Below are 27863 nucleotides of genomic sequence, written 5' to 3'. Positions count from 1 at the left end.
CGCGAATTGCATTGTGCAGATGTAACGAGTGACCGGCAATGAGTCGAGTGGTTTACCAAAGCTTATTATGTAATATACATGTACACGTGATATTATTAACATTTCGTCCATTTGCCTTCATATATTTATTCTGCGACGTTTTTATCAATATGTGTTATCGATTAATAAAAAGTTGGTTCTTTTTTTTTTAATAATGCTACGCGGCTTTTAAAGTTGACACAACAGATTTAATTAAAGCGACCCTTTTTATAACTTAAACACTTCGATAATTGATTACCGCAGGTTCTCCTCGCCGCCCGGCGTAACTGCATAGCGAAACAATGTGCATGCACATTGCCTCGCCATGTCATAAATCCGGTGGCGGAAAGTCGACGGCGATTTCGCGCGGGTCGCCTCGCCGTAAATTACGAGGCGGTCATAATACGTTTTATGACTTTTCGTTTTAGCCGCCAACTACGGCCCGCGACTTTGTATTCCTCGGGCATCCCGGGACGACACCTTTGCATCTTCGTCATGCCTCGGTTATCCTTCGTCCGCCTCTGTTAGACAAACCGACAGTTAGGTGCGTCTTTTTGCCGCGCGTTTCGCAACGTTGGCGCGTAATGGCGTAGCGCGAAACTCCCGTCCGCGTTTGCTGTTTATTCATTATACGCGAGCCCTCCGCTCGTTAGAACAATATGTAAGTTGAGCTTTTATTCGAGATGGAATGACTCGGGGGAAATTTCTCGCTGCGCTGCGCTTTTGGTTTTTATTACCGTTTATTATATGGCCGGCTGGTCCACGAAAATGGGCTCACGTTCCACACAAAGTAATTGAGAAAACAATAAATATAAGTTGGATTGCAGATTAATTATTTAAGGGCACATACGTTGCGCTCTTAGATATCATTGCTTAGATATTTTATATCTGGGCATTTTTTATAATAAATAAAACTTGAATGAATGATAAGACTTCGATAAATTACCAAGTTTCAATCAAGGGGTGAACCCACAGACCTTTAGGTATATACTACTAGACTACCTTCGAGCTGAAAAGTGAGGCAAGAGCTCTACCATGTCTTGTTAGGTAACTAAAGTAGTATGTGTGCATCGGTCTGTCACACAGTTAAGTAAATTTACCTCGCAAGACATGGCGGAACTCTTGCCTCACTTTTCAGCTCGAAGGTAGCACAGAAGTCTATGGGTAAATTGTAGTATGAACAGATTTAGGGCATCACTAGGCATTTTGTGGGCATCAGTGGGTGTTATTTGGCCTTGCTGGGACATTATAGAAATAAAATAAAATAAAGTAACGTCCACTGGGCATTAGTAAGCACTGGTGTACATGATTTTGGTCAGCGGTTTAACCATCGGTTTCAATCAAGTTAGGCAACTCGTTCGTAATTTTCAAGATATTTTGGACATTTTCGACAGCACTGTAGAAAAAGTACCGTCGTTGTGAAAGACAGTAATATTGTACTAAGATCGTACCTTCCTCGCGCATCAACAATCGATGTTATCAGCGAGCACAATTTCTTTTCTGTTCTCTCAGTTTCACGCTCCCTTTTGTCCGCGAAGACATTAGAGCCCGCGGTTCCATTTCCGCCAGCACAGGTCCAACCTTGCCCGACACGCAGGAACCGTCGGTTCCTTCGTTCATACGAAGTTTGACACGGAAATTTATTCGCGCTTAACCGATTTGGCAGCGGTTCAAGACGGATGCTCCACCCACCCGAGAAGTCTGCCGCTGTTTTACGATCAAAGTTCAGAACGACATTTGCACGTCGGCTCTTTCGTCTCGGTTCCGCAGCCGCCACCGCCATCGCCGCCCCCATCCTTTGTACTATTTCTTCACTGCACCCTCCACGAGGCACCGGGTTTCTCGGTTTCTCTCGACGTCGTCGTCGACGTACTCCTCCCTCGCCCGACACGCCCGACACGCCCGAACGACTCGCCGTCATTTCCTTTCCGGAGAATTTCCGTCTCGGTAATCCCGGCTCCCGCCGGGATCCAGATCCATCGGGAGTGACCGATGGCAGGCCGGGACGGTAAAAATTCGCGAGCGAATCCGGGCGAGCGCGCTCCGCTGGCGAGCTTCGCGGGATTGAAACGCCGGGCGAACGAAAGAAACAGACATTCGTAAAATGCGATATGCGGAGCGCAAAGAATGTTTAGCGCGTTGACCGACGAGGAAAAATGCCGCGGAGCCTTCGAGAGCTCTGTTCGGCGAGAACATTTGTTTGAAGTATTTCATATCCGCTCCGATATCGCATTTCCGCGTTACTTGATGTAATTCGAGCTACGCTGTCGAACGAAATTTGAGATATTTTTGCGCCCGCATAAGAATTTATTTATATTTGTAACACGGGAGATAGGTACCGAAATACTCGGGCGGTCAGATAAATTTATATTACGTTTGTATTTCTGCTTAAACGTGAAACTTGATTTTGATTAATTTATCGCGGAACGATAACACGGAAGAGCAGCGTACATTTGACGAAACCCAGTTCTAGCGACGAGTGATTACAGAAAATTTCATAGCGGACGGTGGAGTGCACTCGGCTTTTACGTGCGTCGGGATTCCGCAGCGCGAATCATTTTCATATGAACGCTATTCGCTTTCCACAATATTGCATTTTCGAAATTATTAACAATACGCCTCGTTTGCAATTTTGCATTTGGAAATTATTCGCGTCTGTGCTTCGAAAACACACGAGCGGCGCGAGAAAAAAAAAGAAGACCCCCTTTGAATTTGACTCCACTCCTGTCCATGTATGCGCGCGAGTCTGCGCTTTCACGCGCGGCAGCGACGTATACGCGAAATTTAGCTCCGTGCAAATAGCAGTGGAGCAATTATCGATCTTTCCCAATTCTCTAAATTGCCATCTTCCTGTTTCTGTTACAGAGTGACAGCGGGCTAGTGGACACAGATCCAGGTCGAGTTAGCAGCATGACAGCCATTAACTCGGTGAGCCAACGTTAAATTAATACGCGACGATAAAAGCAATGCGCGCAGTATCGCTTCGTTTAATAACTCGATATTACGTCAACTGGTTGCGTCCGTTTTAAATTATTCAAACCGAATAGATTGCCGATAATTTGCGTTAATGGCCACGACCCGTTTGGCCAAGCTGTGACCAAGGCAGCGAGAAATCTTTTAACATAAAGAAAACTTTCTGTTAACTCAATTATCGCTTCCGCCCTGTTACTGCGCGCACTTGAGTTTCTCATCGCGATAAATTATCGACAGCGGTCGTACGTGAAGTAGTGTAAATCGGCGAAAAGTTTTTCGGAGAAAGGATATTCTCGATGCCGAAGTATCGATTCTGAAATAGTTTCACGCACTCGCGTGGCGAGCCATAGGGGAAGGCGAAAGAGAGCGATGGTAACGCGCGCCTCGTTGCACAGCCGTTCTTCATCAAATATGTAGGGAACCGCTCCCGATATAGGGCAGACGCCTGCGGAGTTTCCGTCCGCTAATAATCCCGTAATGCCACTCACGCGACCGTAGTTTCCTGGGGGAAAGAAGATAGTGGCTTGTACGGCCTGCGCGAATGTTTGCACGGCGGGACGTTTCGGCTCGGCAAACAAGCGGGAAGCACCGGAGGGTGCAAGCCTGGTATTTTATCGGCCTTAATACAGTTATCATCGAGTAACATTTGGTATTGTTATGATTAAGGGACGAGGGCTGCTCATCCTTCGGTCAGACGGCGTCTGTTAATCCCTTTGCATTGTCGTGTTTCGAACGGAGTTTACCGTTTTATGTTACCTATGTTTTATTTTTTATATATATATATACGTGTGTGTTGGACTTGACGTTTTAGTATAGTCTTGGAATGATTTTTACTAGAAACGAGCTTCTTTACGTTTAAGGCGATATACAGAGTGTTATGTAATACTTGCTTCACCTCTTATTTACGGATAGAGTGGACTAGATTGGGTCGAAAAGTCCTCTGCCATTTTGCAATTTTCGCAATAGTTAACGAGTTATTAATTATTAAAAGTCGCTGTCTTAGCCCGGTCCACCGTCCAATTCAAACTCGCGGCGAGATGCGGCCGTCCCGCGATCGGCGTTGCTAGGCGCGCGAGGAGTTGTTTAATATACGTAGCCGTTGCCGTGTGTCATAAACAACTCTTCGCGCGCCTAGCAACGCCAATCGCGGGACGGCCGCATCTCGCAGCGAGCTTGAATATTTTTAATAATTAATAACTCATCAACTGTTGTGAAAATTACAAAATGGTAGAGGACTTTTCGACTCATTGTCAGTCTAGTCTGCTCTATCTGTAAATGAAAGGTGAGGCGGGTATTACATAACACCCCGCATATATGAATAGATTCAGTTTTTACGATGAAATAGTCCTGACATTCCCCGTAAAATTACTCCGCCAAACGGAGCTTCCGAGGGATTCGCCGTCAAAGAAAAGATCGAATATTCGAACGAGAGTAATCAGAATGAAAATTATTACAAATACTTATCTGACTCGGTGGATCATTTCTGGATGTAGACCACTTCTGAATGGATAGGATTAATCGGGCGGTTTTGTCAGACGGAGCGACAGCCCGTCTCATTCCTTTCTTGCGACGCAGCCCGATGATTTATATTCATGCCGCATCGCGAACGCAATGAATCAAACCTCTTTTCTCTAATCGAGCACCGTTCAGCTTCCCCCTCCCGGAGTTAGGCATGAGTCTTGCGACATCTGACATTCGGATGCGTTGCATTATGAATCGTGGAAAATCACCGTTTGCATGATAACGACACTCGGGTCGGTGAAAGGTGAGACACGGGAGACGACGGGTGGCTTCCCAGCGTAGGAGAGCGCGCCTTTCCTCCCCCGGGATTTGTACACAAATACGCCCGACGTACGACGCGCGTATTCATAGTTTTCGACCATCCTCACGGAATTCGTGCACTTGTTCGGCGAGGTGAGAACCGGATCGGAATTCAGCCGGATGCTTCTTCCGCATCCCTTTTCCCTCGTTCCCCGTCGCCATCGCTGTCGCGATCGATTTGGGAATACGGTCGCGCGCGTGCATCGCGGCAGAATCCCGAGAATTCGCGCCGCGTCTTCTCGAGAGAGAACAACCCCCGGCTGGTTACGAACTTGTCTCTACGACCTGCCGCACTGTCGCCGACAACGGTATATCGGTTGTAGCAGCTCCGAGTCCCGCGGGAGTACGCGCGTTGATTACTCATGAAGATTACGTTGCGAATTTGTATTCTTCCGTAAACGTCCGCCGTACCGAGTGTGTCGAGCACATTCGCGCCCAACACGGACTGATTGACAAACGTCAAAATGCTAAGGGCGATATTCTGATAAGTGAGCGAAGAGAGATGTGCACAGACAGGCAGACATGCCTGGACATTTCTGCACCTAGAAAAGAGTTTCTTTGAAATCAAACAAATTTTCTTTCACCTTACTAGACTTTTATTTAACTTGAAAGAAATGATTTCTTCACCCAAACTAAAATTCTCATTAAGACTGGAATATTTAAGGCCTGTTATAGAATATAACGCGTAAAACGTTAAAAAGAAATTTTCTCATTGAACCGTCAGCTACGTACCGACATCCGATAGCGACATACGAGATATTGTAGAACAGGCCTAAGAGAATTCACATTTATTTCTTTGAATTTAGCAAATGTTTTAGTGGAAATAAATGAAAATGTAGTTGATTTCTGATTTCAACGCATCTCATTTGTTTAACCTAAATAAATCTTTTCTCTGGGTGCATATACGGTAAAAAATAAAATGTTAATGTTAACATTTTTCACACGTGCCAAAAAGTCCACTCTAAATTTGAAGTTAAAATAACATTCATCGCGTGTGTTACGTTTTGACAAATTATAAATGTTAATTAATTAACACTATACTTCACATTTATGTTCATGTCCTTTCAACCTTAAGTGTGATGCAATAAAAACAGACAGGCTAAGTCAACTGTACGAATAGTTGTAAATTAGAATAGTTGAAATAATTTTTAAGAAATGTAGATATTACATGTTTCGGTTGATTTTGTGAAATAGTTTTGTCGAAAGAACTCAAAATGATACTCAATGTTTAAATGACGTACATAAAGTGTCAGGTTATTATGTTAATATAAATATAACACAAAAATGTTACGAAAATAATAACATATCTTTATGTTAATTTTACATTGAAATAATAATCATGTCTTGGTAACACAAGAAAATTTTAACATTTCAACACACGATTTTTTACTGTGTAATGTATTCTATAACTATAGAAATATCCAGGCATTCCTGCCTGTCTGTTTATGAGAGCAGAGTATCTAACGTTTCAAGACTAACTTTTATGTGTTATATGGTATTTGAAAGATTTCTTCGAGCTCAATAAGACGCCGATATCCATCGTAGCGTTTGACACGATAAATGATGCGATATCCAAGTAGTCGTGAAGAGAGAGAGAGAGAGAGTTTGGCAATCGTCCCATCATACGCGTTTCGCAACGGGATGAATTTCTGGGCGAGTGAGCGGTTCGACGAAAGGGGAGCTTTTCTCGTTTTTCCAGAATCGAATTACTATCCACTTCATGATATAAAAGCAGGTTGTCTTATGATAGCGCGTGCAAACAGCTAGAAATAAAGCAACGCGTGCAACGCTCGTTCGATTAGGAGATGCGAAATCTGATACGCGCGCTCGTATTACGATGTTGTCTGAGTATATCCGTGGTATTACGCGGCCGTAATTGAGAGGAGTATCAGATCTGTGTTTGACTGTAATAAGTAATATGCGTGTTAATCAAAACAAGTCGGAGCGAGTGTTAACGATATTTCAGTTTTCCGGTAGTGTTGTTTCGCTCACAGCTTACAGAAAATAGATATCGGTGAATCGAGATAATTAGTTTAATAATACAGGTGTTATATTATAACACGTACGTCCCAGATAGCACAAGACACTGCTATGAACATTTTAACAATATTCTTCGAGAATCCCAGGTTCGAATCCTGGTTGGGGTAATATTTTTCGCAATAAGAATTTTAATTGCCAGATACGGTCAATAAAAATCATTGATGTTAATTACTGCTGGCGACTTTTAAGAGTATTCTTAATAGTTCTTCAAGAATATTTGGAATATTCCATATGTCATTCTTATATATTTCTCTTATGTTCGTGGAACATTCGACTGGCACTACTATAAATCTTTTTCGAATGTAAGTAGAATAATCTATCGAATATAGCGTGTCGGTTATACATGGTATGATCACAGGTCTCGCTGCCTTTTGCATAAGGTAGGTGTGTTACACAATAAACAATGTGCAATACATAAACTCGATGAATATTAAAAAATTATTCTGAACGAATATTCCGAAGACATTCTCAACGAATATTCTAAAAACGTTCTTCTTTGTTATGAATATACGATTTCTAATTGTAATAATCTATATATATTTATAGAATATTCGATTGAAATATTCTGAAATTATGAATATTTGCATTCCAGAAGAATAGAAATATTCATAGAACTATGTGTGCCATCTGGGATGAAGGACACGAAGGTAATGAAATAATTGCGATTGCTATTCACAATCTGTTGGGCAAAATATGTTCGCCACACCGTAGCGCTTGAGATTTACGTGAAACGTGTACAGGGTACATGTACAATCATAAATTGTAATAGCTTTGTATCGTTGTATCGTTATTTTGACTCTGAAGGGACCTCGAAGGCGCTGCGACGTCGATGCGAAAGTAGAGGGATCGATAGACACGTAATGGTGCATTTTTATTCCGCGTTGCTCCTTTTTACGCGCTACCTCTTCGCCTTCTCTGTGCTGTATTATTCAAACTTTACATACGTTTGAGAAACAAGAATATTCGACGAGGCGGGATCGCGTTGATGCTTAAAAAACGCCCGTCTTGGGAGCTCGTTATTCCCTTCGGTATCAAAGTCGACGGGCATTTGCAATTGAAATTTTCGCGGTTCCATAAGTCTCCGGCGAACAAATTCGAACTTCACCGTGGCCTACGCGAGGAGATGATTCCGTAATTACTTCCGTCGTTTTTCTCTAACGTCGTACATTGGTATGAAAACGCCGTAGTCGCGTTATTGATAAAAATTAAATAACGAGAATATACGCCGAGATAACATTATAGGCTCGTATTATCAACTCGGCAAGATTTTTTGGTGAGAAGTCGGAAATATTAAACAATGTTACGAAGAGAGAGATTTTGATTTTCTTCGTTCAGTTCGAACCGCGAACGAGTTCAACTAGTTTTTGCGAGACGCTCATAAATATGTGCACATACAAGCGACCTTTCCCGAGCCGCAGTCTCGCGGAAAATGGCGCGCTCGAATCCGGTGACCCGGCGACCGGAGCACAGACGAAAGTCAGGTCTAAAGGACGCCGGGAGGAAACCAGTTTAAATAAAGACCACGCATGTGGGTCAGCCGGCGTGGCGTTGCGGCGTGCGTTACGCAAGCTGCGTCGCGCATCAGCGGCGACGTCGTTGGTCGAGCTTTTGCTAGCCGCGCAAGAGACGCGCACTGTATGCATAATGCGCATCAGCTGAAAATCGCTGTACACCAGCTCCGAAAAGCATCCGAGCGTACATCACCGCAGGCGTGGGATAAAGGTGTATCTAAGTCAGCCTGTAACAGGCTTTCCTTTACTCGGTTGACACACGCGGGTGGAGTAACAAGAAATACTAATTACGGAATTACGGAGAAATTATCCTAGAATTGCGGGGATGCACGTCGGGTTGGTTTTCGCGAATGATGTATCTCATTCGTCTCCAGGCATCATCTATTTGCTCCTCTTGTTTTCTCGTAGCTCGTACATCCTTGGCTTAACGTCACGGGCAAGGGGGTAACCACTTGACGTAATCGTGGGACAGTGTCTTCGAAATCATTATGAAATCCTTACGAAATCCCCGTGTAATCGTTTTGTCTTTATTTTCAACTTTCTTCGCTTGTTAGACAATAAACATTAAATTTCAACATTTTCTAAAAAAATTTACTTCTTTTAGTAGTTCTCGTTAGAACAACAGTGAGTTGAAACGTTGATACACTGTTGTGCGCAAATTTGGAACAATAAACGGTAGATACGAATACAAAATTACTTTTCGTTAAGACCACGGTTGGACTAGTGGGAAAAGTGGGAAGCAAGGAAACACGTGACCGACTACTACAATCTTAACTGAAATTACCTCTACAAGGTAAAGTAAAATATATTTTGAGGAAATTTAACAGCTCTTTGAGGTTTGACAACGTTACATATTTTTAAACGTGCATATAAGAAAATGATTTGCCATTAGATGAGGTTATTTGTAACCAGATGAAATCGTGTAATCGATGGGACAACATTTTAGCTAGTGGTTAGCCCCTTGGTCACGGCCAACACTGTTTGATAAAATGAAAAGGACCCACTTAACGCTACAATGGAGAACCGCGAAAGAATTGTGGTAAAATTTACAAGTGTGATTTAGTCAGCGATGGAACTAAGTTTGTACACTTGGTTGTATGAATATTAACTTATCGAGATCTCTGTGTTTTGTCGTCTTTCATTACTTGTTACACGGTTTTTAATAATCCGCGACGCAAGATTATACGGTGTATCGATCGGTATTCTGATTTTCAAATTGATATGACTTTCAAATTAGGCAGGCACTATAGATGGTGCGTTCTAAGGATTAGTTCTCCTACGCGGGCGAATACGGGCTAAGCTGGGCAACGTCACGTGATGTATTTGTAAGTAGCCGTACGTAGGGCCATTTATAAACCCGGCGCATCTGCATACATCGCCCTGAACTTTACGCGAGGCTGGACCGAAACTGACTGTTGGAATGGGATTCGGGACCACTTCAAACGAAGCGCCACGCGGAAATCTGCCCGCGAGCCTCACGAGCACACACGGGGCTTCCGGCGCAGCTCTCTCTTTTGTGATACACGAGAAGTCAGATGTCGGTTCGCCGGAGTAGGAGAAAAGCTCCTCCGCCGCGGGGAGTTATATTATATTCAGAGTGCACTCCCGGAGACGTTGCATTTTCCGAGGTTATTCTGAATTTGCGTCGTGAAAGTCGCACAGGGAGAGAGAAAGAGGAAGGAACGCGTTTCGCGAGCCTCGATCGATCCTGAAATTCGAAGTGCGCGACACACGCGAATGCAGCAACGATAAGTTTCGCGCGGTTTACGAAAAAAATAAAACTTTAATATTAATACTCGGTTATTAAAGAGAAAAGTCGGCGCTAAATTTCTTCAAGAAAGAGAAGGAATTTTTTCCCTCCAACTCTCGGAGCGCAAACTTTATAACGCGCGGCACACAGATCGGATGAGTGATTGCGCGCTTTGCCTTTCGTCAGGTGCAATATATTATTTCGTTATTGCGTGAAAACGTGTATGATTTAATGCAACGGGGAAACTCGGTCAGGCTGTACGCGCTGTTTCGTTTCGCTAAACATCCATTTCCGTAGGCGAGAATCGCCGCGCTATATTTTCTGAAATGACGTGACGAAACATAAACTTTGAAGTGACGTGACGCGACACCGCCTGACATGCCGCGTCCCTCTCCTCGACCTCTTTTTTCCGAACGAGTTTTACGAACCGACTTCACGTCGACGGTATCTTCGAGGCGGCTGCAAGAAATAGCGCGATTAATCTTTTCTTTTAACGTGATCTTTGTAAGTCGCCATATTGTTATCTCTTCAAACGTCGCGTTAAGTGTAGCATAAGTAATTCCTACATTACTTTTTAACGCTATTTTTTAAGATTAGGTACATTTATTTAAAATATACATCGTGCATATTTGACAGCGTGTAAAAAAAGGATTCTCTCGAAAGTTTTGAAGTGAAAATAGAACCATGGAGTGAAATATTGTATCGCAGTGAATATTTCATTCCGTGGTTCTATTCTCACTCGAAAAACTTTATAGGGTGCACCAAATACATTAAATACCTGGGTTTTACCGCGCGAAATGGCCATCGTGATTTAAGGAAGGGGCCATCACGACCCGCTTCGCAGTTTCTAAAATTGCGAAAACAATTGCACGAGCCCCGAAGAAAAATCCGACGCATTGGACTTGTAAATTATTCGGGGATGCGCGAGACAACGACATCGTAAATGGGTGGTTCCGTGTACGCGGACAACAAGGCATAGATAGATCGCCGTCGATTCTACCTCCCGCGCTCGCGAAATCGACCGCCGGCGGTCTCGAGGGATGGACCCAGGTGCAAGATCCATTCGGGAGAGGGCGAATCTCCCTCCGCCTCTATATTATCCCGTACGTCGAACTGCGCTGCTGGAGCCGGGAGGGGTTTGCGAGGTGAACTGCGCCGCCGACATCACCGACGTCGTTTCCTTGCGATGAGAGAAAGAGGCAAGGAAGAGCGCGCGTGGACCATTCCGCGACGTCGCGGATCCGGAACAGCGGGATTTATTATCTCGACCGGAACGGACGCACCTGGCTAATGCCGTTGACTTTGTTGCCCGACGACGCGCTGCGGAGTCGAATGGAATACGGATATCGGAGCATCGGTGAAGCGAAACGGAGCCTCTCGATAGAATCGCGAAGCGAATGGATAGATGCAAAACGCAGAATATGGACAAATGTTTAACAGCGTGAATATCTTAAAGCTGCGCTTGTATTGTTAAAGTTTAAACGGTTTTTCTTTAGATAAGCCAAGATGTTAGAATTAACGAAAAACCAAGATCGAACAATGTTGCCTTTGTGAATGCATTGGCCGACACGCTTCGAAATATCGTCGATAGAGAATTGTGAATTACAATTACACATAAACGGTACGGCTACGTATCCCTATCTTGTAATATATATCATTCCTGATATCATTATGCATCATAGATTAGTTTTCTAGCAAAATACATAAACAATTTCTATCGCGATAAATTTAAGTATCCCTGCAGACCACGTTTCGCCTATACCATGCGAGTAACTTTGATACTAAATATCTCGACTTTGGTACGGACACGATTATAAAAATTGAGCAGGCATATAGATAACACTATTAACAGCGTATGGTCAAAATTGGAAGCAAATACACAGAAAATCGATTTACCGATGAACGTCCTTAAGCGTTTCATTCGCGACGATATGTTACTCGGTTACGTCGCACCGCCGCATCTTCCACCTGTCGTTTTTACCGCTCGCGCGTTTAGCGCCCGTTAAATCATCCCTCGCGTCTTTTATAGAATGACGATGTCACTTCCGAGAAGCGCAGGTATACGTAATATCCCCAAGCCGCACCGGGATCGTCACGCGGGTTAAAAGCGACGACGTCCGCGCAGCCGCACGCTCATCTAACTTGCCGTCGCGGTTTTAACTGTCCGTATATTCGCGCGGACATCACAAGGTCGGCCGTTCCAGCGATTGTCGACAGCTGCTGCGCGCCGTTAACCGCGTTGAAAGATCAGAGGCAAAGAGAAACCACGTATACGCAAGTGCGCGAGATATCGATAATTCCGCAGTGCGTGCGAAAAGAATTCCCTCCGTCGCATTGGCAACGTGTCCCGCATTCCAAGTGGAAGACGGCCGAGACGGATGTTGCTATTTTTTCATCCGTCGTCACCGATGTAAAAGCGGAGACCTCCCTCTTTCTCTCTCTCTCTCTCTCGCTCTCTCTTTCTCTGTATCGGGTGACTAACGCTCGTTCAACAAACGCGTGCACCGAAATACACGCGTGCGTGGGCTACACACCAAGCTAAACGGATGTCCACCGCTCTTCAAGGCTGTGTCTACCCGACTGTGTGGGTGCGTGCGTGCGTGCGAGCGTTCGTGACTCTTATCGCCGATTATTCCCGTCGTTAATTGTTCGCGTAGCCGCCGGGTTACGGCTCCTAATGGAACAGAATGTTACGCATCACCCAATAATAAATCACAGCCGTACAAACGTTCTACAAACGCGTATACCGCTTCATTTAGTTGCAACGAGTGAAGAAGTCGAATGTAACAATTTGGTTACGTCGTCGATGCAAGATGCTGCACGATTTGCTGTAACATTCCAACTTTTTTTATATTTAGCACCACCAGGATTATTGTTAGAACACGCACCAAGTTCTAGGCCTTAAAGTGCGAGGGAAAGACTTTTCCAGAAAAGAAATTTCTTGGATTACATATCGCAAAAGATTGAGCAGAATAGATAAGAGATCAATATCGTTAGGCGAGAATAGAGACGAAGAGAATAAATATTATAACAACTGAAAAGAATGCAATATTTTTTCATGACGATTACATAAGAAGGTAGATTTCTCTCTGTAGTATCCGTTCGAACATTCTTGCTTTATTTCCAAGAGAGATAAGTGCTTCTCCTTTGAGGCTCGAGTGTCTCTTATGAACATACACAGAGCCGAGTTTAACGTGTATATGCTGTCGACATCACGACAATGTTGCGTAACCCGAAAGCAAACAGAATTGCACGCAACGTCTGATTCGCGACGATGCACTCGCGGAAAACACTGACGCGTCAATAACGTCTTAATATACCTTATGATATCATCGACCGTGTTGGATCGGAATATCGCGCGTCGCCCTGAGACTGTGACGAACCGAATCGACGCGCGCATCGATGAGAAAACTTATATTCGCGAAATATGGATGACGCAGCGAACGCGCGAATGTGGATTCCGTCGAGACAACTTTCTTAACGGGAAACGCGCGCGTGGGATCGCCGGGATCGTCCCTCGGTATTCTGCTCTGCCACTTATATCACCGCGATCTGTCATTACACCATCACCCGGAGGACACGTGGCGTTTTCTCTTTCGTCATCCCCGCGATCAGTCAAGCGCTAGTCCACCCACCCGATTCTTATTTCGAGTTGCTGCACGCTGTCACCGGGAGAATCCTGGATTTTTGGGGGATCCGGAAGGCGCGACGTAAGTATTTTCATCTCGTCACAGTTGCGTGTTTTTTTATTTATTTACAATTCGACGAAACCACTAATTTACTTGAATTAATCTTTAACATCAAGAATTATTTGACGCCAGTACATGACAATAATTGAGCTTACAATCGACCATAACTGGCAACGTGTTTTTAACACAGGAAATTTATTGCGAAAGATCTTGTTAATCGTGTTCGCATTTGATCGAATAGAATTTTCATGAAGTGAGATGGTGACATTTCGTTAAGTACGTGTTAACTCGAAATAAGAGTTGGATAATGGTAGCTTGAGATTTTTTCCCCACTATATTTTCTGGCAAGTAGACCCGCTGCTATCGGTTATCTCAGACTGGAACTTTGCTGGAAGTAACACACAGTGAGCACGAACGACGCCTGTATTTTATCCAAATGGTAATCGAGGGATAAGACCGGACACATATTTGTCTAATAAACGCGCGATGTCCTACCGTATGACCCGCGCACCCTACAGAAGGATCGACATAACGTCTTCTTAAGCGAGAGGGTAGTGTCTCCCCGAAGTACACTGGGTCGACGAGATCGCCCGTCCGGAAAATAACCTCCACCGAAACAACCGTTATGCTTTTCCAAGCCTTATACATTTTGGCGCGTAAACGTGCTTCCTCGCCGTGCCTGCTGGGACCTACAATGTCGTTCCCCTGATTCCACTCTGTCTGGTCAGCGATCGTCCCTTTTCTGTTCCAAGAACCTCTTCCGTATGCGGACACGCCGCGTTTTATCGCGCCGATAAAACGTCGCTTTCCTTTGATGCGGGTCTGCCCCAGATACGATGTTTAACTTATGCATACGGACGGGGAGTAAGGATAATCTTGAGATGAGAGATATCTATCACAATATCTCAAATATTAAAAATAGCATGTTTTACGCCACTATACGCTGGTCTTTAAATAGAAAGTAAGCCTTTAATAAAATTTGTATGGCTCAAATGTGACAAACACAAATTTGAAGGAATAAAGGACTGAGAGCCGTGACAGGGTGTCAGCGTCTAAATATTTTATTCTAAATTTATTGCGAAAAAATATCACCCCAGCCAGGGTTTGAATCTGGACCTCCCTCTCGCTAGGCGGGCGTCTCAACCTATTCGACCACCGAGGCATATGGGAATATTCATCTCAAGAAACAGTCTAATGTTGATTCCCGAATGCCACCTATGGCCACCTATCGTGACAGTATTCGAAAACGAGAACTGCGCGCCGCCTTAAATCGTCAGGCTTAAAACACAGTACAATCATCCCTCTAATGTATCCCCATTGTAATGGGGTAATAATTCCCGCCACCAATTAAAATCCCTGGATGTCAAAGATTAAACTTTACATTTCATTTCTGTCTTATTCGATATACAGAAAAAGAAAATCTCTCGCTTATAATTTAATTTAGAAAACTTCAATACGGATTTCTAAAATGTACTCTGTGAAAGCCAATCAGTGGATTTTCACTGAAAAGAGCAATTTTTCACTGCAATTTTCAGCAGTATACTTATATATAATCCACTGATTGACTTTTAGAGAGCAGATATACACAACGACGAAGCGTCATCGTTGGTCTCGGTTTAGCTGCTCTTTCCCGAGACTCTCCGAATCGTTGCGATATATATTTCAGTGCTCTGATCGCTCTCAGGATGACGAATAATACATACGCAATAACGATAGGAGCAACGACGGCAGGCCGTGACCTATCGCCGGCGCCCCCGCGAGAGTCCTTTATTGTACGTTAAGCCGCGGACCGTCCTATACATCATCTGCCTACCCTCGCGACGGTCCAATCGGAAGCGATTAATGGCTTTTTTATTCGGCTCGTAAAAATCGTTTTATATTAAAGCCGGCATGGCCGCGATGCATCGATATGGCGCGCGTGCGACCCGAGTATTCTCTCGCTACCAAACTTGACGAATATTCACCCTGCCTCCATTTTCTCCGTCTTCCATTTGTCTCCTCGCGAGGGAGAATGGAGCTCGATGGCATAATCCTTTCCACCTCCGTAATGATTCTTTCCCCGTCTCTCTTCCCCCTCAGCCTTCCTTTCGTCTGAGAATTTCTCTGCAGCTACTGAAACGAATTTTGGTCGCGTCGTTTGCACATTTTTAGCGAGCGCGAAGTGCGTTTTTAACGTTCTTTATAAACATTCGGTGGATTCTTCCTGGAACCGAGTACTCACGGAATGCGAGAATTGTTGGAATTACATTATAATGAAGCTTTAAAGCATTCTGCCTCTGATTTTCTTTATTGAGCAAGTAGTCTTTGGCGAGAGTCGCATAGAGTGTTTAAAAAATGTTTCAGAGAAATTTTAAATTACGCACAAGTACATCTGCAAGCCAGCTGTAAAAAGTATAAGTTTCTTGTGTAGACCTTTCAAGTTTTCAGCCAAAGCGTGATCCCTCACTGTGGCTTATTAATTTATAATATTTAAGGACAAAATGGTAGATCGGCTTCGAATTGCCAGAGTCAGCGCGTTGTTTCTGCCGTTATTTCCGCGGTGGAATTGTTCCAGGACAGCGATACGATAACCCATCCGATGTCGTACAGCGCACTGCGACAAATGCACAGTGCAATTTGGTGTTGTCGTTGCCACACGTTCGCTGTCGTTCCTCGGGACCGACGTAGCATTTCCGGTTTGCGTCTCGACACGCCGGCGGCTTATTACGATACACCTCCGAAAACATGTCGCGTGCGCGCGCGATAATACTTACGAATGCAATTTTCTCGGGCAACAGCGTCGTCGTCCCCGTCTTCGCCGTTGTTGTCGTCGTTATCGCGCAGTAACGCTCGCGCCGGAAGATTGTTTGCGCGGCGAAACGAAGACAAGGCGATACCGGTGTTCCTCGAGAGAACCGGCGGGAAGCGGAAGTCTACGTGTGTATGAAACGCCCGGCTTGTTTGTTTCTCGCGTACACACAGGTCCGTAAATACATAGTTACCTCGCCGTAACTTGCATTTGCAGTTACCTGCGGGCGCGCATATCCGCGGGTTGCTACGCGAGCTCTGCACAACCGCACGGTGGAGTCAGCCCTGCTAGGGGGGGGGGGGGAATTTTTAAATTTGTTTCCACTCCATTAACCTCGCCTCGTTCCCCTCGTATCTCCCCTCGGTCTCCCCTCACCCTCGCCGCTCGTTTCCTCCCTGTCTCGTTTCTCTCTGTTTGTACACGAACGTCGACTACTGACAGCTAGAGCAGGGCACATAAGACCCAGTCAGTAATATCCATTTGCCGAATCGCGGGGGCGGCCGGAGTCGTCGCCCCTTTACGATCTTCCATATGGTTCGAATTTGCGAAAGCTCTTCCCGTCCGACTTCCCTTTCTCCCCCCGTTCTCTCCCCATTCAGCGAGATTCATCCCTCCGCGCTGCCAAAGCTGAAACTCAACGCGTGTTGTTTGCATCCTAAACTTGTGTCATTGTTACGAAAAGATGTATAATACGCGTACCTCTTCGTAATATGTAAATACAGTTTACGGATAGGAAGGTAAAAAATATGTAAATGTATTTTGCAAATGAAAATGTAAAACGTGTATATATATTTTGCGGATGAAAATGTAAAATGGGTAATTATCTTTCGCGCATGAAAATGTAAAGCAGGTAATTATATTTCGCGAATAAAATACAAAATTCGCGAAAACTCTAACTCGCGTCTAATTCGCGGAGAGAGAACGGCTTATGGGGTTAGAAGTTAGATATGTGTGGAAATCGCGTGCTGGAAATTGGATTATGGAAATGGGTTTCACGCGGTATCAATAATTGTATTTGGAACAATTTTATATCTCTTTACTGCGTGAGTTTTGTAGAAAAATGATAGAGCCAATTAAAGTCCTATATTAGAATATATGAATAGTTTTGTTCAATACGGAAGATTTGAAATCGAAACTTTGATTAATAGTTTATATACAGTTGTGTAAAGTCCTGGCTTCGCCGTATTAATTGATCCTGGCAATACTTTATTGACTTGTTCAAACAACTATAATTAGTTGTAAAATAAATAAGATTATATTATCTTAAAATTCGAATTTGCCGAATTTGCTAAAACAAGATATCACGGAGATCGCGACAGTCTATCTCGCAAAGAATCAGTTATAATGTATTCTTGGTATTCAGTGTCGTTGCCAAATGTCTTCTTCGTATGCCAAGATACATTGTCGCTTGTCGTTCGTCTTTAGTAAAAAGTCAACGTGATTGCGGACTTTGAGAAAAGCCGCAAGTGTTCGGTCGACTCGTCTGTGCATTTTATTTCAAATATTTAATCGCGTGACATACAAAGTATTACATCGCTATTTTTACTATTCATCTTCTATCGTGTCATTAATTATTAAGAAATATTTTGTGACCAAAAAAAAGGACAAAATTTCTAGAAGAAAACATTCCGAGAAATCGACACCAGTCGCGTTAGTTTTGTACACCAAGGATGTGGGTCAAGAATTGTATTTCAAGTTGTTGATTAACGATATTACTAATTCACAAACGTTATCTCTTCCGGCTAGTACATAGCTGCATCCGAAATTATTCCTATCGCGGTGTACCCGCGAATTAATGCGAAATTACGTAGCGCGCCGCGCCGCGCCTCGCCGAGCTCAAACGCGATACCGCGAAATGTTTTACTACCGTGCTGTCACGTGTTATTATGCCAGCTCGAGACCGATTTCAATGCGGAAACCGCATTACGGTTTAGCTGGCCCTTCCCGAATGCTGCAATAAATAAAGAAGTTATTGCTTTAAACAAGTTCTCACTCTCGATTCCAACTGTGTTAGTAGCTAAAATGAAATTGATAGGTAACATTAGGAATAAAATAATATTGGGTCGTCCCATAAATATGTTATAGAAGAAAGTCTGATTTATCCTTTGACTGAGAGTCGAAAGATCCGATAACTACGTAAAAAATTCAACTTTGTACACATGTATACGTCTACCTAGATCATTATGATTCTAAATGAGTATTACGAGCGTCTTGTTATTAAAAATGTTATTATAAAAGGAAGCCTGATTTATCCTTGAACTGAAAGTCGAAAGACTTTTATTGCCTGGGGTTGAAACTTTAAGATTAGGATGGAAAGAAGTTAAACTGAAAATGGAAAATATATTTTGGATTAAAATTAAAGTGCCAAGTTTCTGGCTTCATTTAAAAAACATTTCCAAAAGACCGCATTACTTATGAGACGATCCGATAGGTACTCGTAAAATGTCCAACTTTGCACACATGTATACGTCTACCTACATTATTATGATTCTAAATTAGGATGACGAGCGTCTTGTTATTAAAAATAATGACAGATTGAGAAAATCTGTATAATTATGCAGGCGAAGTAAGACGAGCCAAATCATACAGTGTTTTCAACGTAATTGTTCGCTTCTTTGTAATTATTATTAATTAAAAATAATCAGAGTGCGAGATGACACAGTACCTCGTCGTGCCGCACCTCCCAAAACTTGAGCGCGACACGACGTGATGCTTCACGACGCCTGGGCTGTCACGTGCTGCATCAGCCGCGGCGAGATTTCAACGTGGAAGCTCCATTAAACCTCGAATCTGGCCAATGCCGAGTGCCGGCCGTACATTCCGCGCGTTACGTCCTTGTGCATTTTCATGATCGCCCGACACGATAAGTCACTTTCCGCTCGCCGCGTCCGCGACTACGATCACGACCGCGACTGCGGACCCGCCACGTGTTTCGAATTCCTGTTTCGAACAATGTCGCATCTCTGCAAGAGAGAGAGAGAGGGAGAGCGTGTCAGGTCGATCCGGGCAATGCTCTCGATGATGGAAGTCGCGCGCCTCTACGAATTCGTCGTGATACAGGATTACACTTGACTCTACTGTTAACGTCATAATTTTGATGGATTTACGGCCTTCCAGAATCAGGCGTCCTGGATTCAAAGTTAAAATTATAACGTTGTTTTGGCAAAGTTGTGCTCAACTCGGAGGAGCCGTGACGTATGTAAACTTGAGTTGTAAAACTACAACGTCGTAATCCGCGTAGGCTTAACGCAATCCCGACAATACAGCGACATTGTAATTTTGACGAAGCGACAATGCCATTATACGATAAAAAGAATTGTTGGACGACATTAGGCTGGCGGATATTTATTTAATTTCGACGTTTCGATCATGAGAATATTGATGATTTAGAACTCATCAAGCTTGTTGAGGCAAATGATTGCCTATAAATTTCCTCGTCTCTAATTGGCTAGAGTCTAGACTATAATAACTTATGACTTATTGTGAATCAACATTTTTTTCTTTATGATTTCCAACTTACGGTTTATGATTTCTGACTATTGACTTCTGTCTCATTGTAGGCCGGGCCTAAGGCAAAGATTTAAAACCTAAAACGTTGTCTTAAGAGTACAAGACAGCCATTCTGCTCAGGCCCTAAGTAATCCAATTGAGCCGCGACGGTGGTATCATCGAGTGGCTTTCGCGCTATTTTTTTTTGCCGCCAGAAGAGGAATACTCACGTTCGCGTGGTTCGTTATGTTTGGTTTCCGCGGCTGCATTAATGTAAACGACAGAGTCCGCATCGGTATGCAGAGAGAAGGCTTTATGGTAATGAAATCTAGATTCCGGTTATCAGGCGCACGCGTAATCCGACGCGTGCGTGCACACGCGCGCGCGTCTGTTATTAACGAGAAAAAAAGCAAGGAGAAAAATTGCGGACAAAAATAAGGGGGCGCAACTGGGGAATAACGCAGGCTTCCGATGCATCGCGCGGTTCGCGCGGGATATACATCTCGTGCATTTTTTTCCCTCCCCCTTTTTGCCTATTTTCGCGAATGTCGCGCGGCATCTGCATTTTGCATTTCGTGTACCTACTTTATGATTTTTTCCGCGGTCGTGCGCCGCCACTGCCAGCGACACGCCGCCGAATCCTATGTAACTTGCCTATACACACACACACATATATACGTACATATATGTATGCGTATGAGCGTATATACGTAATACATATATATGTAAGCGACGTCCCGTACATTTTACCGAATTTGAATTTAAATTTTCTAAAATGAAATAGGCGCTCCGTCGCGCCGTGATCTCTACGCTCGAGGGCCGATTTTAATTTGTAATCAGCGATTTGCATCCCGCGGCGACCTCACGCCGCTCGTGTCTTTCGTCCTCGAGGACCGAGCTCTATCCCGGAACGAACGGGCTTGTATCCACTCGCGCCGGAATTGTCATCTGGACCGTAGAATCTTTATCCGCGCAGAGATTGGCGGTGAATTGCAAATTTCGGATTCGATTGGGACCGTACACGAGCGACGGAGGTGAGGACCGCGCCTGTGGAAAGGAGCGCTGAGAAAGGAGCTTGGGAAACGAGGCGAGCTAGCGAACATTTCGCCCACGCGAGATTCGGCCGCGTGTAACACGTATCACGTTTCCACGGCCGCATTTGTGCACGGCCGGCTTTCGCGCTTGCGTCTGTTTACGCTCAATCATCGCGTTCGCTCGATATGAGCAGGCGAGAACAGACGTAGCGTGTCGTGACAACGGGCGCGCGGTGCACGATCTAGATCGGCGAATGAGACAATTCGTAACGTGGGCCACTTGTGCCCGTTTCTACCAACGCGGTTTGACTTTAATCTCGGTTCAACTTACTTCGCATCAACTAATTAAGAGTTCTTCAATGTCGCCAGCAATAATTAACAACGTCAGTGCTTTCTTGAAAATTTTCTGTATTATTAAAAATGCCAGGTGTGGTCAAGAAAACACTGACGTTGTGTTACTTCGTATACTTTTTTATAGTTTTACGAATTGGAAAGAGATAAGAAGTAATTTAGACCGAGATTAAAGTTAATCTGCATTGGTAGAAACGGGCGTTAAGCCCGTGTCACACTACGTATTATGGATCGCGGATCGCAATTTAATCAATCGGATGCAAGGCTGCCTCGTCTGATTGGTTGAAATGCGATTTGCGACCCTCAATCTCAATCCGATTCGCGATCTCCAATACGTAGTGTGACACGGGCTTTAGACGTTTCTAACGTGCGAAGCGTGTTCGCGAGGATGTCGCTCGGTGAGCGAGCGATCGCAGAGAGAAGCGTCTCTGCGTGGCTAAGGAACTAAATTCGACTTTGATGTGAATTTTAATGATTTGTCTTACATACTCTCATTCGTTTGCCTGATTTCAGGCTAAATGACGGAATAAAATTACGCCGTATTTCCTATTTCCAATTAATTTTACTTCACGGGATTATTAACTCATCGCATCTCTTGGGCGTGGCGGACAAGAATGAGGTATGTTTCCCCGCTCTCGGTACCGCATCGATCTTCGTTAAGTGAAATGTAAATCACGGTTGCGGAATCCGGGTGGCGGTGGCGAATTCTCCGAGATTTTTCGAAAGCGCGAAACGTCCGCGGCCGTGACTGCGAGTTCGTCTTCGTCGCGGGTGACGTTATTAACCCGCGAGTGGCCGCCTCATGATAAATCACACCGTTGATCGCGTCCGAGAGAAACGCCGTAAAATGCCTCGGAAGAGAAAGAGAGGGAGCTGCCAAGTTCTTTGGCAAACGGGCGCATAGAGCGAGAAACAATGAGATATAGCGACGAGAGTGCGCGGAGAAGTCGTAACGCATGATGTACTAATCGCTAAACCGCCGCGAATATATGACGTGCACTCGCTCGCGTTCCTTCACACACAATGTATATTTGTGCGAAGGAAGCGGACGAGGTTGCAAAACGTCGCGCGACACTTGCGCAAAGAGGAAACTACTCCTTTTTTTTTCAAGGGGATAACCCACTAGCTAAGATGTCCCACATTAACACAAATTTTTTTTAAACGAAATAGATTTACTTAAAAAAATTTTTGTACTGAAGCAAATATTTATTTTATTTAAATAGAAATCAAATTTCAAGTAAATCTGTGTATTATATTAAGTAAATTAATTTAAATCATTACATTTTCTACATTCAACTAAAGATTTCACGAGATAGAGAATACTATTTATTAAATGAAATCATTGTTTTTGTCAAATAAGAAATCCAATTTTCTTCGCTGTAAAACTTATATCTTAGTAAGCATTTTATAGACTTAAAGTAAAATTTTTTAAATTTAAAATTATCTACTGTTTCATATTTAATAAATACACAAATTAAAGAAATGCATGTTTTAATTTGTTTATTATTTTTTAAATTTAAGTTAAAAAACTATTAGGAGCCACCTAATGAATAATTTTCTTGAATAAAGTAATATTTTTTCGGATTAAGATATTTTTTTTATCAGTGCACCGATTACACGATGTCATACGATTTCATCTGATTACAAATAATCTCATCTAATTGCAAATAATTTTTTTTATATGCACGTTTAAAAATATGTGGCGTTGTTAAACCTCAAAATATATTTTTCTTATTTTACTAACAAGTATTTGCTTCTAGAAGTAAATTCAGTTAAGATTGTATTGATATATTCTTATATACCAATACAATAGTATACTTATATACCAATACAATAATACAATAGCATTCGGTCACGTGTTTCCTTGCTTCTCACTTTTCCCTAAAAGTGGTCTAACCGTGGTCTTAACGAAAAGTAATTTTGTACTTGTATTTACTGTTTATTGTTGCAAATTTGCACGCAAAGGTGTATCAACGTTTCAACTCGCTGTTGTTCTAACAGCAACTACTTCAGTCTTATGAAAAGAATTTTTTTATAGGACCATGATGTATATTTGAATATTCACTAAAAGAAGTAAATTTTTTTGGAAAATGAAAAGGAGCTGAGAGAATGCTCAAGTTTAATGTGAAATTGTCTAACAAGTGATGAAACTTGAAAGTGAAGACAAAACGATTACACGGGGATTTCGTAAGAATTTCATAATGATTTCGGAGACACTGTCCCACGATTACATCAAGTGGTTTTCCCCTTGTTTTTCTTTTTCCTTTTTTTTTTAACCGAATACAGCGCTCGCAGCGCAATTGATCACGGATTTTAAACGCGACTGTAAACGCTGGCGGTCCGCGAATTGGCAGCGGCGCGAGATTGTCTCGTAGGCACAGCGGCCACTATGTCTCGCGTAATAATATGCCGTTCGGCGCATAAATCAGTGTCTATTTTTGAACGGCGGCCAAAACTTTATTCGGATTTATTCGACCGTTACATCAACGAAGAATTACCGGCGCGACCCGTCGTTGGTGCATAATTACTGCTACGTCGATTGTCGCGTATTCGGGGATAAAGAGAGGAAATTGGCGCGATGCGCGCCAATGACTCAGCAGGGTGCATCTGTTCCACCGATGTGATGTAGCTATTTTAAACGTGCTAGATAACTCATCCGGTAACTATAAAAATCTAACTAGAAAATGTACGAAATTTAACGGCTATAAAATAAGCGTTCAACCGATCGGAATAACCGCGAGATATTCCATACGATTGACTTGCTCATTAATTATAGTTGAAATATTAATGCAAAAGTATAAGGGGGTTGCTTGCTCATAGTGAAATAACAAGAGTCGCATGCAATTTTTCGAAAACGTTGCTGGCAGAATGACTGTTTGAGTTTCAAGTAATTTAGTCAAATAACGTTGGTAAGCCCGCTGAAGGTTTAAAAGAATAATAATTAGAGCAAATTTCGATTTAAGGGAATTAGGTAGTTTGACAATCTTCAAAAAACAAGTGGCTTGAATGAAGATAGTCGAACCACCTTCTGATTCCGATAAATAGAAATCTTGTGCTCTTATTATGACGAATCATCGATGAATTACTTCACTTGAAAAGAATTACGAGATTTAATATTACATCTGTTTGCTTTAAGAACGAAGTCCACCTTTACTTTAGTATTTTTAATGACAATTTATAATTAATCTGTAAATAGAAATTATTACGGTACAATTTTAATTAGAATGTTACTAGAAATAATAATAATCTATTATTGTTTCGAACTTTTACCTCCCGAGTGGCGAGAGGATATTAAAATTTGATTTCAATGAGTAAAGGAAACACGTCTTTACGTTCCGTTTGCACAACGATTTAATTTAATTTTCTTCTCGATTCATTAAAATCACCCGCGGTACTCTTGATGTCCCAAAATCACTATTTTAATCCTTTCGGGAGGCAAAAACGGGATGGCGAGGGTAATAATAAATGGAAATCTAATTCCAGTGACTAAAGACGGAGAAGTGAGTCCGTAACACTCTGTTTGCGGTAGTTCAATTTCGTCTTGTTCACTTATTAAAGTCCTCCGTGAAGTCGTCCTCCAAAATCGCTATTTCAATCCTCCCGGGATGTAAAAATATGAGCAAGGCTAACGATAAATCCGTTCTCTCGCGAAATAGTAAATTAATTCCCTCTCGAAACGCACCCACCCCTCGATAGAAGAACGTCGGATCTCAATACGCACTCGCGGAAGTTAACTCGTGGTGTACAAGGAACACACTGTACGTTTGTTTACGTCATCGTACGTTAAATATTTTTGTAGGCGGTGGATTGTTTGTAATAGCGTGGCAGCGCCGAGCGCCCGCTTCGGCGGCGCACGACCGTTACGGCCGGCAACGTAAACAAGGTCACCGCGCTACCATTCGGTCGTTGATACTCGAGCGGCGCGGCGGCTCGCGCGCGCGCGCGCCGCTCCCCGTCTTAGCGTCGTAGCGCGGCTATTATCTCTCGGTACGCGGTCGCGGCGGGTCTCCGCGAGACGGTGAGGCTGAAGTCGAGACTCCGCAGACGCGTTGAACCGCGGCAACGAGTCGAAAGATCTCCATTTCAGCGCGGAAAGCATGCGGCGAGCTTCTGGTCGCCCGACTCGCGTTGCCGCGACTCAACGCGTCTGCGGAGTCTCGGCCCTCGAGTCCATAAGCGCGTCGAACCGCGGCAGCGCGCCAGCAGATTTCAATTTCAACGCACGCGTTTCCGCAGCTCAACGCGTCTATGCGAGGTCCACAGCTTCCTTCCTCGCGATTAAGTGACCACCGACGCAATTTCGAAAGCGCGCGCGTGTGTCCCGCGAACGAGATGTATCGTTGAAACGATATATCACGGTGTTGCTTCAAGTGCCTGACTTCAAGTGGCTGCCCCCCCGCTCGAGCCAGTCGGTCGGACGCGCGGCGATCCACGGCGTCAACTCGCTCTCGTAATTCGAGGGACATCCGCACGGTTCACCTGCACGCTACCTCGCAGCGGCGCGACGCCTTCGGTTTGCTGCCTCTGGATAAGTTTTGTTACTTACGTTACTCGCGGAAAGAGACTCCAGTGTACTCCGTACGCCGTGGCGCGACGTCGACTCTCGGAACATGGCGGCGAGCGCCGCGAGGTACGTACTAAACGCGGTGCTATTCCCGGTTATAAGCACCGCGCGTCGCCCGTTGGCGCGCGATTATCGTTTGTGCGTGAAAAAAACGTTTCGTAGCGGCCGGAGAGCGCGTTCGCAACGTACTCGGTAACCTTGTTTACGATTAGGCCGCGCGGCGAGACGCTCGAGCCGGCGCGGCGCGGCGGGGGAGCGCGCGGATCGGCAGTCATTATCTCTCGGGACGTGGCCGCGTCGGCAGACGAACGGGGCCGATGCTTTCGGATTACGAGGGCGAGCGGCGCGAACGCGGGTCGCCCGATCTCGAGTGACTCGAGCGAAACGGCGGAGTAAGTGAGAGAGCGGCGCGAGGAAGCCGAAAATACAGGCACGAGTGTTGAATTACTTTAATTCGCCGAGAGCAACGCCCGTTCTACACCCGGGGTGCAGGATCCCGCGTGTGGCTCGTCCGAGCAAATGTGTGGACGAAGATCGTCGCTCGTCGAGACCGTTTGTGGACTCGAGCGCCGTTTCTACACAAGAGGACGGTTAAAAATCATAGAGAAATCGTACGACTCATACTTGGTACGACAGTCGTGCCCGCGTAAACTTGTCAGCTCGGATGAGCCACGAGTGGGGCCACACCTGGGTGTAGAACGGGCACGAGCGTAGCAGCCGAGGCGAGAGTGAGAAATAAAATTGACGTGTTTCCTTGCTCCAGGCTTACTCCGTGCGTTGTAGACGACGCACAGAGCCGTGGACGCGCGCGCGTCGGGCGTTCGACGGTAATACAGTGCGTGTGTCCGGAGTGCGATTTAGGTTATAGTTTCCTTGTCGCGCGGTAGATACGTCGCTAGACCGTGCACGCGTTTCCGCGACAGTCCCCGCCGTGTCTCGAGGGGCGTTTTCGCGAGTGAGTGGTGAGTGGGTGAGTGCCAATGAGGAGACAACGAGCAACGGCGAGATCCGAGAGGAGGCGGCGGCCCGGGGTGGCGTCGGGCAACGGCGGAGCAACCGCGGGGTAAGTTTATTTTATTTATCGTTGATCCGTCATCTTATTCATTACCGCTCGTGGAATTAACCGCCGATGTAATTACGTTACGCGCGGGACAATTGCTTCTTTTTTTCCCCCCCTTAAATATTAATTATCCCGAGAGCCGCTGTATAATCGCCGTGTATTTTCACTTTACAGCTGGGTGTAGCCGGCTCTCTGCAACTCCGCTGCTGCGCTTCGCAATTGTGAGTTTGACAAGTTTTATTTCAGCTTGAGAGCTAATAAATCTGCGACACGTTATCTGCACATAAGTCGAGTAGAAATAAATGTCAAGAAGTGTATTTGAAGAATTATATTAGACTGTCGCGCGCTAATAACCGCGTTTGACTCTCACGGTGTCTAGATTCGTTTATATTTTCAATTTCGAGAGTCCAGTCACTTTGAATTTGCGTATTTTTACAAGTATATGTACGCGTAAGAAAATACCGTGTGCTTTGCATAGAAAATCTCATAGACTTATTGCCCTCAAGTAGAGAGGCTCTATGATAGATCAGAACATACGTATTATTTAACCCTGAGATGTGTGTAGTCGCATAAAAAGAATTGCTTAATGGAAAGCCGTGAGTAATGAACACGGAATACCACGAAGAGATAAGAATATTTTAACCATTGGATATCAAACACATTGACCATTGAAACTTCAGATCTTGTGAGTTTGCATTGATAAATAGTAAGAAGTAAAATAAAACTGTAGCGGAGATTAAAGCTTTTTCGTCGTATTTACTTTTGACGACAGTTA

At 44.2% G+C, this 27863-nt stretch overlaps 1 protein-coding gene across 1 annotated transcript in view; it reads left to right on the top strand.

Moving 5' to 3' along the window:
• The window catches only part of LOC105564670 (zinc finger protein rotund-like), a 326878-nt gene that overhangs the window by 91750 nt on the left and 207265 nt on the right, over nucleotides 1-27863 (top strand). Inside the window, exon 2 of the mRNA XM_012017214.1 lies at nucleotides 2884-2946. Coding sequence (XP_011872604.1) covers nucleotides 2884-2946 — 63 coding nt within the window. The remainder of the gene's footprint in view (nucleotides 1-2883; nucleotides 2947-27863) is intronic.

This window comes from Vollenhovia emeryi, unplaced genomic scaffold (genome assembly GCF_000949405.1).
Source record: "Vollenhovia emeryi isolate VEMERY1.0 unplaced genomic scaffold, V.emery_V1.0 DF939161.1, whole genome shotgun sequence".
Classification (NCBI taxonomy): domain Eukaryota; kingdom Metazoa; phylum Arthropoda; class Insecta; order Hymenoptera; family Formicidae; genus Vollenhovia; species Vollenhovia emeryi.
This window is presented reverse-complemented; position numbering and strand designations above follow the sequence as displayed.